This window comes from Notolepis coatsorum (assembly GCF_963971535.1).
Source record: "Notolepis coatsorum genome assembly, chromosome: 3".
NCBI classification, from domain to species: domain Eukaryota; kingdom Metazoa; phylum Chordata; class Actinopteri; order Aulopiformes; family Paralepididae; genus Notolepis; species Notolepis coatsorum.
This window is the reverse complement of record NC_140167.1, coordinates 194,237,402-194,250,639: the sequence shown is the minus strand read 5'-3', so window position 1 is coordinate 194,250,639 and position 13,238 is coordinate 194,237,402. Positions and strand designations below refer to the sequence as shown.

The 13,238-nt window shown below is 43.6% G+C and overlaps 1 protein-coding gene across 1 annotated transcript in view; it reads left to right on the top strand.

Annotated features, from left to right (window-relative positions):
* mcf2lb (mcf.2 cell line derived transforming sequence-like b) overlaps positions 1-13,238 on the top strand; it is a 145,757-nt gene that overhangs the window by 130,001 nt on the left and 2,518 nt on the right. Inside the window, exons 18-31 of the mRNA XM_084309802.1 lie at positions 28-97; positions 568-660; positions 1,007-1,099; positions 1,214-1,339; positions 1,631-1,852; positions 2,558-2,650; positions 4,355-4,433; positions 5,102-5,171; positions 5,339-5,439; positions 6,066-6,158; positions 7,255-7,329; positions 10,494-10,603; positions 10,811-10,923; positions 11,187-11,290. Of these exons, the coding sequence (XP_084165928.1) occupies positions 28-97; positions 568-660; positions 1,007-1,099; positions 1,214-1,339; positions 1,631-1,852; positions 2,558-2,650; positions 4,355-4,433; positions 5,102-5,171; positions 5,339-5,439; positions 6,066-6,158; positions 7,255-7,329; positions 10,494-10,603; positions 10,811-10,923; positions 11,187-11,290 (1,442 nt within the window). The remainder of the gene's footprint in view (positions 1-27; positions 98-567; positions 661-1,006; positions 1,100-1,213; positions 1,340-1,630; positions 1,853-2,557; positions 2,651-4,354; positions 4,434-5,101; positions 5,172-5,338; positions 5,440-6,065; positions 6,159-7,254; positions 7,330-10,493; positions 10,604-10,810; positions 10,924-11,186; positions 11,291-13,238) is intronic.

Here is a 13,238-nt window from a genome sequence, read left to right as displayed (position 1 = left end):
CTGTCATGTTATGTGACTGTGTTCCAGGACCTTCCTGAGGGAGCTGGAACAGTACCAGGAGCTCCCAGAGCTGGTTGGAAGGTGTTTCCTGCAGAGGGTGAGTGTCTGAGGTGTTGGAGGTAGTAGTAGTGACTCATTGGACATTATTGGCTTCCAATAACATTGTTCTTTCGTTATTTGGGAGCTTATATTTCTGGCAACAGATATATCTGCTGAGATACTTTTTTTTAAATGACATTTCTGAAATATAGAATATTATTTTTATTTAAAAAAAATCCTACAAATTATTAATGAATGATCTTTATTATCATTGTACAGGTACAACACAATTAAGGGACAGGCCCCGGGTGCTAGTGAAACGCACAACAATGAGACATGCAACAATACACACAGTATTAAGAGGATAATAATATAAAAACTGATAATAATATAAACTATTTTAAAGAGTGATCTTTAGAATTTTTTTTTAAATAATTTACTGGCACCCAGTAAAAGACTCCTATCGGCCTATAGGAAGTTGACTGATATGATCTGTCTCCTAATGTGATGCGTGTCCTCCTCCCTCAGATGACAGACCTGCAGATCTATGAGAAGTACTGTCAGAACAAGCCGCGCTCAGAGAGCCTCTGGAGACAGTGCTCCGACTGCGCCTTCTTCCAGGTCAGCTAGGCCTCACTTCCCACCTACTCATACACATTCAGCAAGGCACAACTTCTCATGATCCTGAGTACAACTCATCCCTCGTTTGTTTTAGACATTTCTTGGACAGTCCCATCTATTTATAGTTGTGAAGTCGATCCAAATAATTTGGAATGTGATGCACCCTAAAAGTACTCTACGTCTACTGTCTTTAATTATGAATGTACACAACAGCCCAACTTACCGTCTTCAGATAACTAGGTTTGAAGACGTTGCTCATCTCAAAACGTGAAATGGGCATATACCGTTCTTCGTCTCAAGTAGTCATTTGATACTAATGCATTGTCTATTAAATGTGCTATACCAGGAATGTCAGAAGAAGCTGGAACATAAATTGGGCTTGGATTCCTATCTGCTGAAACCCGTTCAGAGAATCACCAAGTATCAGCTGCTACTGAAGGTTTGTATGCAGCCTGCTGACTGAAAGAGATGTTAATTAAGTTGTTGACTGATCTTTTTATGAGATCAAAGTCCATTTGTCCTTATAGTTGTGTGTGTGTGTTTTTGACTCCAGGAACTGCTGAAGTACAGTAAAGGCTGTGAGGGCACTGATGACCTGCAGGAGGCGCTGACCTCAATTCTGGGGATCCTCAAGGCTGTCAATGACTCCATGCACCTCATTGCCATCACAGGATATGAGGTCAGATACTAAATACAACAGAGATAATAATAAATTACATGGAAATCTTAAGAGGAGAGGAATCGGCCGGGAAAATGAATGGCATTTTCACGTTATGGACAAAACTGTAATGTGTTTTCAATAATTAACTGCCTAAATATCAGGAATGTCTCTCAAAATTATTTATTTCACATTCTCTCCCATTGATTGATGCTTTTTTTTTTACACCTTAAACGCACAAAAAATAAACATGGATCCAAGCAATCGACTCTACGGTGTAGCGTTTTCACAGCAACTCTCCTGTCTTGTTAGGGTAACCTCAGTGACCTGGGCAGGCTGCTGATGCAGGGGTCGTTCAGCGTGTGGACGGAACACAAGAAGGGTCACGCTAAGGTCAAGGACCTGGCACGCTTCAAGCCCATGCAGAGGCACCTGTTCCTGCATGAGAAGGTCCTGCTCTTCTGCAAGAGGCGTGAGGAGAACGGAGAAGGCTACGAGAAGGCCCCCTCCTACAGCTTCAAACAGCTCCTTAATGTGAGGCCCCTTGCAATTGCAATGTTTTGTAGCTCAAGTTTCAAGTTTGTTTATTATTTGTCAGAACAAAATACAGAATACTTTATAATGAAATGCTTGTTTCTCATGAGCCCCTGAGAGTGTGCTACATACAGTAAAAAGAAAGTAAGTAAAAACAATTTAGAAGTAAAAAGTAGGTAAAGTCAATATACATAATATACAATACAGAGTCAAATGAGTACCAGTGAGGTAGAATGCAGAGGTACAAAACTTGGGGTAGGGTGCAAATGAGGTATGAATGTGGTGCAAATCTCTTTAATAATAGATAAATATAAAGTGTCTAAAGTGAGTGGTAAGGTGAGTGTGTTTTAAAAGTGAGTGTGTGGATGTGTGTGCAGTGTGTGTAGATGATGGGTTGTTACATAGTGTCATTGAGCATCCTGATGGGTAGATAAACTAGATATATTTAATAATAATAATTTATTTGTATATCACCTTGAGAATAATTTCATCTTTTTTTTTTCTTTTTTTTATAAAAAAAAAAGATTGTAATGGATTTCTAGCATTACAATTTTAAAAATGTATATATATATATTTAATCCCCTCAGGGAAATGAGGGTGTCATATCTAGGGGAAAGTATATAAAGGGGGAATCAAAATAACCTTCTGATAATGTTGTCTTTGTCCTCTTGTATTTCATCTCTCTTCCCACCGTCTCCTGGACAGATGAGTGCTGTCGGCATCACGGAGAATGCCAAGGGTGACCACAAGAAGTTTGAGATATGGTGCAACTCACGAGAGGAGGTTTACATTGTTCAGGTGGGTTGACTTGATGCTGGTTGGTATAGGAAAGGTTTATTGTCCAAACTACACACTCATACATAATACTAGGCTAATAAGTACCTACTTCATACAGTCCAGTTCTCCGAACACTGAGCACAGTGACATTCTTCCTGACCTAGGAAGTCGTTCAGATAATACTCACAACTTATTATCCGGACTGACAGACATTTTATGCATGGACCAACATCAAAGGTTTTAAATCAACCCAGAGCCACACTGAGCTAGTTTTTAAATCAGCCCAGATCTAGGTTTTAAATAAGCCCAGAGCTACACAGAGCTATAGGTTTTAAATAAGCCCAGAGCTACACAGAGCTATAGGTTTTAAATAAGCCCAGAGCTACACAGAGCTAGTTTTAAATAAGCCCAGAGCTACACAGAGCTATAGGTTTTAAATAAGCCCAGAGCTACACAGAGCTAGTTTTAAATAAGCCCAGAGCTACACAGAGCTAGGTTTTAAATAAGCCCAGAGATACACAGAGCTAGGTTTTAAATAAGCCCAGAGATACACAGAGCTAGGTTTTAAATAAGCCCAGAGCTACACAGAGCTAGTTTTAAATAAGCCCAGAGCTACACAGAGCTAGTTTTAAATAAACCCAGAGCTACACAGATCTAGGTTTTAAATAAGCCCAGAGCTACACAGAGCTAGGTTTTAAATAAGCCCAGAGCTACACAGAGCTAGGTTTTAAATAAGCCCAGAGCTACACAGAGCTAGGTTTTAAATAAGCCCAGAGCTACACAGAGCTAGTTTTAAATAAGCCCAGAGCTACACAGAGCTAGGTTTTAAATCAGCCCAGAGCTACACAGCTAGGTTGTAAATCAGCCCAGAGCTACACAGAGCTAGTTTTAAATAAGCTCAGAGCTACACAGAGCTAGTTTTAAATAAGCCCAGAGCTACACAGAGCTAGTTTTAAATAAGCCCAGAGCTACACAGAGCTAGGTTTTAAATAAGCCCAGAGCTACACAGAGCTAGTTTTAAATAAGCCCAGAGCTACACAGAGCTAGGTTTTAAATAAGCCCAGAGCTACACAGAGCTAGTTTTAAATAAGCCCAGAGCTACACAGAGCTAGGTTTTAAATCAGCCCAGAGCTACACAGAGCTAGTTTTAAATAAGCCCAGAGCTACACAGCTAGGTTGTAAATCAGCCCAGAGCTACACAGAGCTAGTTTTAAATAAGCTCAGAGCTACACAGAGCTAGTTTTAAATAAGCCCAGAGCTACACAGAGCTAGTTTTAAATAAGCCCAGAGCTACACAGAGCTAGTTTTAAATAAGCTCAGAGCTACACAGAGCTAGTTTTAAATAAGCCCAGAGCTACACAGAGCTAGTTTTAAATAAGCCCAGAGCTACACAGCTAGGTTTTAAATAAGCCCAGAGTTTACACAGAGCTAGGTTTAAATCGGCCCAGAGTTTACACGGAGCTAGATTTTCCTGAAGAGTACTTTCTGCACAGAAAATGAAAGACTCCATTACACTTACTTCACACAAAGAACAATACGGCCCTGAATATAGCGTTTTGGAATGGAACCCATCAATTTGGATAATGGGCTAGAGTAGACAATAACTACATTGTACATGAACATCTTTTTCTCTGTAACCATAACGGAAGAAATATATATATATCCTGCTCTTTTGAGAATATGATAATTCCCCCTCCCCCATGAATCAGTATTGTTTTATTTCAGGCGCCGACGGCTGATGTGAAAACTACTTGGGTCAACGAGATCCGGAAGGTTCTGACAACCCAGCTGGAAGCCTACAGGGGTATGTTCTATACAGAGATGGTGAAAGACTGTATGTGTCCACTAACTCCTGCTCAAGACCATATATAATGGAACTCTGTGGTCAGTAGCAGGAGGAAGAGTAATTGCAAGAGATTTTAGATGATTAACCTTAAATTGTGTAATTGACTAACTGAACTAGGCTTAATAATTTTTCTAATGAATCTAATATTTTAAGTACTAACCTAATACTGTATGTGGATTACCTGTACACATTTATTATTACACTAAACATTTAGAAATGTAGTGCTTCTTGTCTGGTAATTCTGCATGTAGGTTCAATTTAGATGAACAGACGCAGTATTTCAACTGTGGATTTTCTATTGCTGACTACACCACCCATACATTAAAGGAGCTATAGGCAGCCATTGATTTGGAGCAGAAATATTTGAAAATTCTTAAACCGAATTGACAACACCCTTTCCCATCAGAACCCATCAGGATGCCTCCAAAGCCACGCCTCACTAGGCAGCTATGTGTTAGCACCAGGCCTTTGTGTACGCTCGCAACTGTTGTGTGCATAACAAGCGCGTGTGTCACTAGAGGGTTTGATAGACAGTTGGAGAACCTCCATTCTGAAAGTGAAGTGAGTGTTAACTGTGTAGTCGTTTGGGATGGGGGTATTTCCTCATCCTCCATTTGTTTCAGCAGCCAGCCAGCAGAGGGCGACAGACCAGGTCTTCCAGTTCCCTCCTGTGTCAGGCGGAACCGTTAGCTTGAGGTCAGTCACCAGTCTCAAACAATTCACCCTTTCCACCAATCAAAATAACTTGACTTAAATAATTTTTTAACACAAAGTGGTCTAATTGCAAATCTACCAGGGATATTTCTGGGACTGTTCAAGGTGCTCTATGGACTGGTTATAATTGTCCTCTTTTGTCAACACAGTCCATTAAAGAGTGGCCAGAGGAGCATGAAGAAGGGCGAGGAGAAGAAGGGAGAACCCTGTAGCCCTGACGTCGTTTCCTCCCCTAAGCCCACAGGAAAAGGTGAGTGGAGAGAGATGCAAGTAGAAGGTTTTTATAATAACACACAAGATACTTGTGCCCTACTGATGAGGATAAGTGCTCAATGAAGAAACCCTATCCCCTTGCCAAACATCTATGCTACCCGCATTTCATTGTATACTTGTATGCCGTGACAAATAAAACTCTTGACTTGATGCTACTCATAGTGGTCAAATATAATGTGTGTGTGTGGGTTGGGGCCTTGGGGGGTAGGATAGGAACCCAGTTCAGGAGGAAGTGGTTAAAATGTAAGCTCCAGGTATTGACATGTCAAGTCTAATTCTGATGTGCACCAAGACATACAGTAAGTCCTGAAGCAAAACATCTTCAACACAACCCTTTACTGTCTTTCAACAAACCTTCCATATTCCTGTCCTGATATTACTTAACCCTGTCCTGATATTATTCTATCACTTACACTGTGTGATGAATATGAACCACACTTTACTATCTGTTGCAATTTGTTTACCTTTCCTTCTCGCTTTTGAGAAAATGTCTAATCTGTGTCTTAACTTTTATTTTTTTCAACATTTTCCACCTAACTTCACCTCCTCTCTTCATTCATTCTGAACATTTCCTTCCTCCCTGCTCCTCTTCTTCTGGGCCAGACGAGGCTGCGACCAGCCCTACCTCAGACAGAGCCGCTGTGGCTAAAAAGCGCTTTACTTTACAGGGCTTCAGTAACCTCAGGACTCATAAAGGTAACTGCAGGCCACCAAGCATTTCCTTTTTTTTATCTACTTTTTCTCCTTCTTTTTCTGTTTTTCTCCCATCCCAATTTAGTCGTGCCAATTCCCCCCCTCCCCTGTCTTGATTGTTGCTCGCATGTTCCCCCCACTGGTCGGTCGTAGGGAGGGTTGAAGAATCTATCGCATGTCCCCTCCGATACATGCGAAGTCAGCCAGCCACTTCTTTTCACCTGCCAGCGCCGACTCTCATTGGCGAGGTGTAACGTGTGGGAGGCTCACACTACCCTCGACATCTCCTGTCCTTGCTGTGCAGGCGCCCTGACCGACCTGTAGGAGTCGCTGTTTTACAACGACCAGACTACCACCCATCGACTCCCCTCCTGCTGACTCTGCCAATTGAGTCAGTATGCCGGCCGGCCCAAGCCGGAGGCAACGCTGACAGCCGGATTCGATACCGGTGTCTCACGCATTGGTGACGAGCGCTTAGACCGCTGCACCACCCAGCCGCCAAGCCACCAAGCATTTCCAAAAATGTTTGTCCTTAGGCTTCAATTCTCTTCAACATTTTGTGTGTTTTCAGTTAAGATTGAAAAGAGCATTACAGTTATTTAAATAACCTTCTATCTAGATGATGGCGAGTAGATGATATTTTTTAAGGATTTCGGTGCACGTTTCCTTCCACAGAGCCGGCATCTACGGATGATAAAAGCTTAACTCTTCCTTGGCCAGGTACCACATACGTAGCTCTAGATGTTGTGCAGTGCAAACATTTAATGCTGCAGATTAGATTCTTCTTTTATAGCAATTAACCTATAGCATAAAACACTAGACTAGTCTCTACATGGCAGAGTTAGTAGCTCTGGCTTAGCGTTTGTCTCCCCTTGTGATTTCTCTCCCATGCTTTTGTATTCCAGCGATGTGCTTCCGAAGTTCTAGTATGTTTTTGGTCGAGATAGAATTAGCTTCCCCAGTTGTTTTTTCCTTCCTCTTCTCGTCAACACAGTTCCAAAGTTGGTTATTACCATCCTAATATGAACATTCCGAGGCCTTCTTAACATATCTTTTCCTCTTGTCTCCCTTCCTTCCTCTCTCCCTTGCTTGCCGATAGGATCTCCCACAAGCCCCAATCACAAGACCAAACGCCACGAGATAAAGAGTGATCCTACACCCTTTGGCTTCAAAGGTAGGCACTCTATTCTGCTGTACAGCCTCTCTCTCTCTCTTAGAGGGTGGGTAGTCACTATGGGTAATCACTCTCTCCTCTCTCTGGGTGGGTAGTCACTATGGGTAATCACTCTCGCTCCTCTCTCTGGGTGGGTAGTCACTATGGGTAATCACTATCTCCTCTCTCTCTGGGTGGGTAGTCACTATGGGTAATTACTCTCGCTCCTCTCTCTCTGGGTGGGTAGTCACTATGGGTAATCACTCCTCTCTCTGGGTGGGTAGTCACTATGGGTAATCACTCTCGCTCCTCTCTCTGGGTGGGTAGTCACTATGGGTAATCACTCTCTCCTCTCTCTGGGTGGGTAGTCACTATGGGTAATCACTCTCTCCTCTCTCTGGGTGGGTAGTCACTATGGGTAATCACTCTAGTCTCTCTCTGGGTGGGTAGTCACTATGGGTAATCACTCTCTCCTCTCTCTGGGTGGGTAGTCACTATGGGTAATCACTCTCGCTCCTCTCTCTGGGTGGGTAGTCACTATGGGTAATCACTCTCGCTCCTCTCTCTGGGTGGGTAGTCACTATGGGTAATCACTCTCTCCTCTCTCTGGGTGGGTGGTCACTATTGGTAATCACTCTCTCCTCTCTCTGGGTGGGTAGTCACTATGGGTAATCACTCTCTCCTCTCTCTGGGTGGGTAGTCACTATGGGTAATCACTCTCTCCTCTCTGGGTGGGTAGTCACTATGGGTAATCACTCTCTCCTCTCTCTGGGTGGGTAGTCACTATGGGTAATCACTCTCTCCTCTCTGGGTGGGTAGTCACTATGGGTAATCACTCTCTCCTCTCTGGGTGGGTAGTCACTATGGGTAATCACTCTCTCCTCTCTCTGGGTGGGTAGTCACTATGGGTAATCACACTCACTCCTCTCTCTGGGTGGGTAGTCACTATGGGTAATCACACTCACTCCTCTCTCTCTGGGTGGGTAGTCACTATGGGTAATCACTCTCTCCTCTCTGGGTGGGTAGTCACTATGGGTAATCACACTCACTCCTCTCTCTGGGTGGGTAGTCACTATGGGTAATCACTCTCTCCTCTCTCTGGGTGGGTAGTCACTATGGGTAATCACTCTCGCTCCTCTCTCTCTGGGTGGGTAGTCACTATGGGTAATCACACTCTTCTCTCTGGGTGGGTAGTCAGTAGTCACTATGGTTAATCACACTCTCCTCTCTCTGGGTGGGTAGTCACTATGGGTAATCACACTCTTCTCTCTGGGTGGGTAGTCACTATGGTTAATCACACTCTCCTCTCTCTGGGTGGGTAGTCACTATGGGTAATCACTCTCTCCTCTCTCTGGGTGGGTAGTCACTATGGGTAATCTCTCTCTCTTTCTCTTAGAGGGTGGGTAGTCACTATGGGTAATCACTCTCACTCCTCTCTCTCTGGGTGGGTAGTCACTATGGGTAATCACTCTCTCCTCTCTCTCTGGGTGGGTAGTCACTATGGGTAATCACTCTCTCCTCTCTCTCTGGGTGGGTAGTCACTATGGGTAATCACTCTCTCCTCTCTCTCTGGGTGGGTAGTCACTATGGGTAATCACTCTCTCCTCTCTCTGGGTGGGTAGTCACAAGGGTTTTGATGAAGGTTGTTCATCAGATCCACTGGCTGATTAAACTGACTGGTTTGAAATGCAGCCTCCATCATCTAGTAGCAGTTGCTGAGGATCTTGGAACCTCTCAGCTGATGGATGGCAGCCGTGGTCTCTTTGCGTTTGGTAGCTGATGGCTCTTCTATGCTAGGAAAAATATCTTATTTCCTGTAGATGTTTTACATGTGACACATCTTTCCTGTAGATGTTTTATATGACACATCTTTCCTATAGATGTTTTATATGACACATCTTTCCTATAGATGTTTTATATGACACATCTTTCCTATAGATGTTTTATATGACACATCTTTCCTATAGATGTGGTCAGTACTGAGGGGTGAGTGACTGGTTGTGTTGTTCTTCAGATGCAGGACATCCTCACCTCTACCTGGGGAAGGTCAGGTGGCTCAGTGCCTCTAGTCTGTTACTGGTCAAAAAGAGAGGTACAGTGTCTCCAAATGATTCACACTGTCCAGGTGTCGGGCTCCACTGTTTTCAACTTAAGACTTGATATGATCCTGAACTTCTCCACTGCCCCTCCCCCACACGCACCTCTTTAGAGTGAAAGACACTTGTATAGGGCTTGGGAAGCTGACGTCACAGTTCTGGGGCACGCTGCCATAGAGCTCTTCCTCTCCCGTTTACCAGTCATTTTGTCCTTGATATTGCACGTGGGGTTAATGGGGAAAATTGCATTTCACCAAAGGATTTTATGTTTTGTTAATGTTCCCATTTTTAAAAGCCAAATTTGCTAATGCTGGTGACTCCGGGTGACCTGATCTGCAATGCTAAGCTAATGCTAATGCTAGGCTAGCTTAGCAAATCCCCTACCTTATCGGAGAGAGAAATGCTTTGTTCACAAGACCACAGCTGCATGAACCACAGACTAAGATAATAGTCCGTTCATTTTCCTAATATCTGCGGAAGATCCTAGACACTAGGGAGCAGCTGGAAAATGCGTCACCCGTGAGAGGGCTATTTGCAGTGGTTCCCTTTAGTTGACTGTGTGTTGACAGGCGGATTTCTGGTTTAAAAGATGGCTTGGAGGCTGCCACAGAAGATGTCATGACCATCCTGGGAGACGCCTCAAACTATCTTTTTCTCCATCCAATCCTCAGTTTTTGTGTGATTTCTCTGTACAAATGAATACAAGTGATCCACCAAAGATGGCACACGTAGCAACTGTCTGACTTCCAACTCACTTCCCGAGCCCTATTGAAAATAATGCATCATTACAGTAAGGAAATGCACACTAGTACCATAACACCATACTGCACCAAGGACTAAGAGGTAGAAAGTATTGAGTTGCATGCTTCCTAATCCATTGCATCCAGACACCGTTGTTTGGTAGTGGTTATGGAGCCGTTCCTACTAGTTGGTTCTATGGATCTGTTCTTGTCCTCTGATACACTGGGGGCTACAGTGCCTCCTCTCACTCCTCACTCTCCCTCCCCTGTTTCTCTGACATGTGTGCATGTTTGAGACGAGTGGTTGAAGACGAGCGCTAACGCCACGCACGTCTTTCCTCCCCACCAGGCTGGGGCAAGACGTCTCTGTCCCTGGACGCCTCGGGGGAGAACGATGGCTATTCCAGTGCTGAGGATCCTCTCAACTCTGACCCCGAGGATGACGGGGGCCAGAAGCTGGTGAGCTGGCTCTGTGTGTGTGTGTGTGTGCGCATGTCCCAGGAGTGACCCTGGTGAGGCGTGACAAACCTCTGAAACTGAATTTAGACCATTTGACTAAAGAAATGGCTGAAAACAGATTTTTTTTAACAATGGTCAAAATGCTAATATACAGCGTGTTATCCCATTCATTTCTGTTTCCCCAACCTTGACCGTGTGGTGCAACAGTGTCGTGGGAAGTACACAGTAGTGGCGGACTATGAGGGGGCCGGAGCCCAGGAGCTATCCGTCAAGAGTGGAGACATGGTGCAACTGGTTAAGGAGGGGGATGATGGACAGTGGTGAGACTCTAGTCTTCCTGTGATAATAATATTATTGACGCATGCACCTCTAGTCTACTGGTGATAATCAGATAGTAATGGTATTATTGACACATGCACTGCACCTCTAGTCTACTGGTGATAATCAGATAGTAATGGTATTAATAACATGTGCACAGCACCTCTAGTCTACTGGTGATAATAAGATAGTAATAGTAAACATGTGCACAGCACCTTCCTATTTTCATGACGAGAGATGCGTGTGGTTTGTGGCGTTACCGCAGGTTTGTGCGTAACCTGAAGACGAGCAAGGAGGGCTGGGTGGCCACGGCCAATCTGGTCACGCTGATCGGAGAGTCCAAGTCCCGTCAGTCTCTCACCAGCTCAGGTACAAAAAAACAACTTTGCTGATTGTTAACTCATTGGACGCCAGACCCGATGATAGTCGGGTTAACTCCATCGATTGAGCGCCAATCACGAGTATAGTCGGGTTTTAATCGTTATTTCTTTTATTAGCGATATCTATTCATTTTCATCCATCCAGCCTGATGTTATCGTTGGGAATGGGTCTGAGCTCGCAAAAAGGCAAATACTGCCCCCTACACCTTCCGGCTGGTATCATTTTTTTTTCTGGGACGATCCAAGCCGTGCAGGCGTGGTTTAAATAATCAGGCGAGGTAACCTGATTTCACCTATAGATCTGCGAGGCTGGCTGTATTTCTACCCGATCTACGCTGTATCTGTGTGTGTATGTGTGGCTGTTTTCCATTGGGTGGGAGGAGGGGGGGGAGCGGCGCGCCGGTCTAAACAACATTGCATGCGTGCACGAGGAAGGATAATAATTATGATCTAGCGTTGATTTCAGGAAGATTCGATAATCAGCCGAAAAATTCTGTGTTTTGTGTATTCCACTAAAGGGCTATTATCGCGTCTTTCTCTGGAATTACGAGAAATCACAAAAACTATACTCGTATTAAAAACGGTATAAAACGGAAATGTACCGATGAAAAAAACTATCCGTTTTGTACATGTTGACTGCAAGCAACTCACTGACAATCGACGAGTGTATTAGACCCATAAGCCATAATTTAAGATATATTTTAAGCAACATTTTCAAGGTGAAAATAAAGAAGGAGCTTTCTTACTGGGACTCCCGTCAAAGTAGTGATGGGTCGGTCATGAGCGACTCGTTCATAAGAGCCGATTCATTGCCGTGAGCGTGAGTCGAAACGCTCACGTCTGGCAATGAGTCGGTTCACGCCCCCCCCCCGGCACGCACACAGACGCACACAATGAACTCAACGGATATCGTCGATCGGGGGCTCAACTAGAGTCTGACACGTTTCTATGAGAAACTGAATGAATAGTAGTACTACCTATTGACAGACATTGACACAGACAACTGAATGAATAGCATACTACTTATTTGGTTGTATAGGAGTCGAGTGGCGCTAATGAGTGTCTTTTGTTAAACAACAGTAGCCTATGAAGAATAGGCTATGACTAACGTAACGAGATGCAATATTATAGTGAAATATTTTGCAATGTTGTCTCATTTATCTTGTTGAAATCCTCCAACAGGCTCTTTTTTGTACGTTGACTGGTTTGCACACCAATAATACAGTGCAATAATAGAATAGTAGAATAGATAGTAAAATTATGCAATAGAATGGCCAGAGTAAAATAGTGCTACAGTACAATCAACAGCGGGGTGTATTAGAAGGCTATGGTGAAGAGGTACGTTTTTAGCTTATTTCTGAAAATATTAAGAGATCTAGCTTCCCTAATGTCCATAGGTAGTGTGTTCCATAACTTTGGTGCATAGTTAGCAAAGGCTGCATCCCTGATTTTCTTTAGACTGTGGCTTGGAACCTTCAATAGTAGATGATCGCAATGTTTATACTTTGTATATAAGGAGGAGGACCTTGAAATCAATTGTAAATGTTACCGATGATTACTGATGTAAACAGGGGGACCCTGATGTAAACAAGACGAAAGTCTTTCTCTGGTCTGCATCCCCTTAACAATTGTATGTATAATTGTATGTATAACATCGGCAAAAAAAAAATCGTTTGGCTCGCTGCAGGATCCGGAAGCGCCACTGAACCGTGCACCGTGAGTCGAATCAGTGAATCGGTTCATTGCCGTGAGCGTGAATCGAATCGCTCACTCACTGAAATTATCCGTTTGGGCACATCACTACGTCAAAGGAAATTCATTTGACACCCTTACAATTCAAACTATTTGATAAACTTCTACTTTCAGCCCGGAAATGCATTCTGATAAACTGGATTAAGGATAAGCCTCCATCTATACAAATGTGGTATAGAGAGATC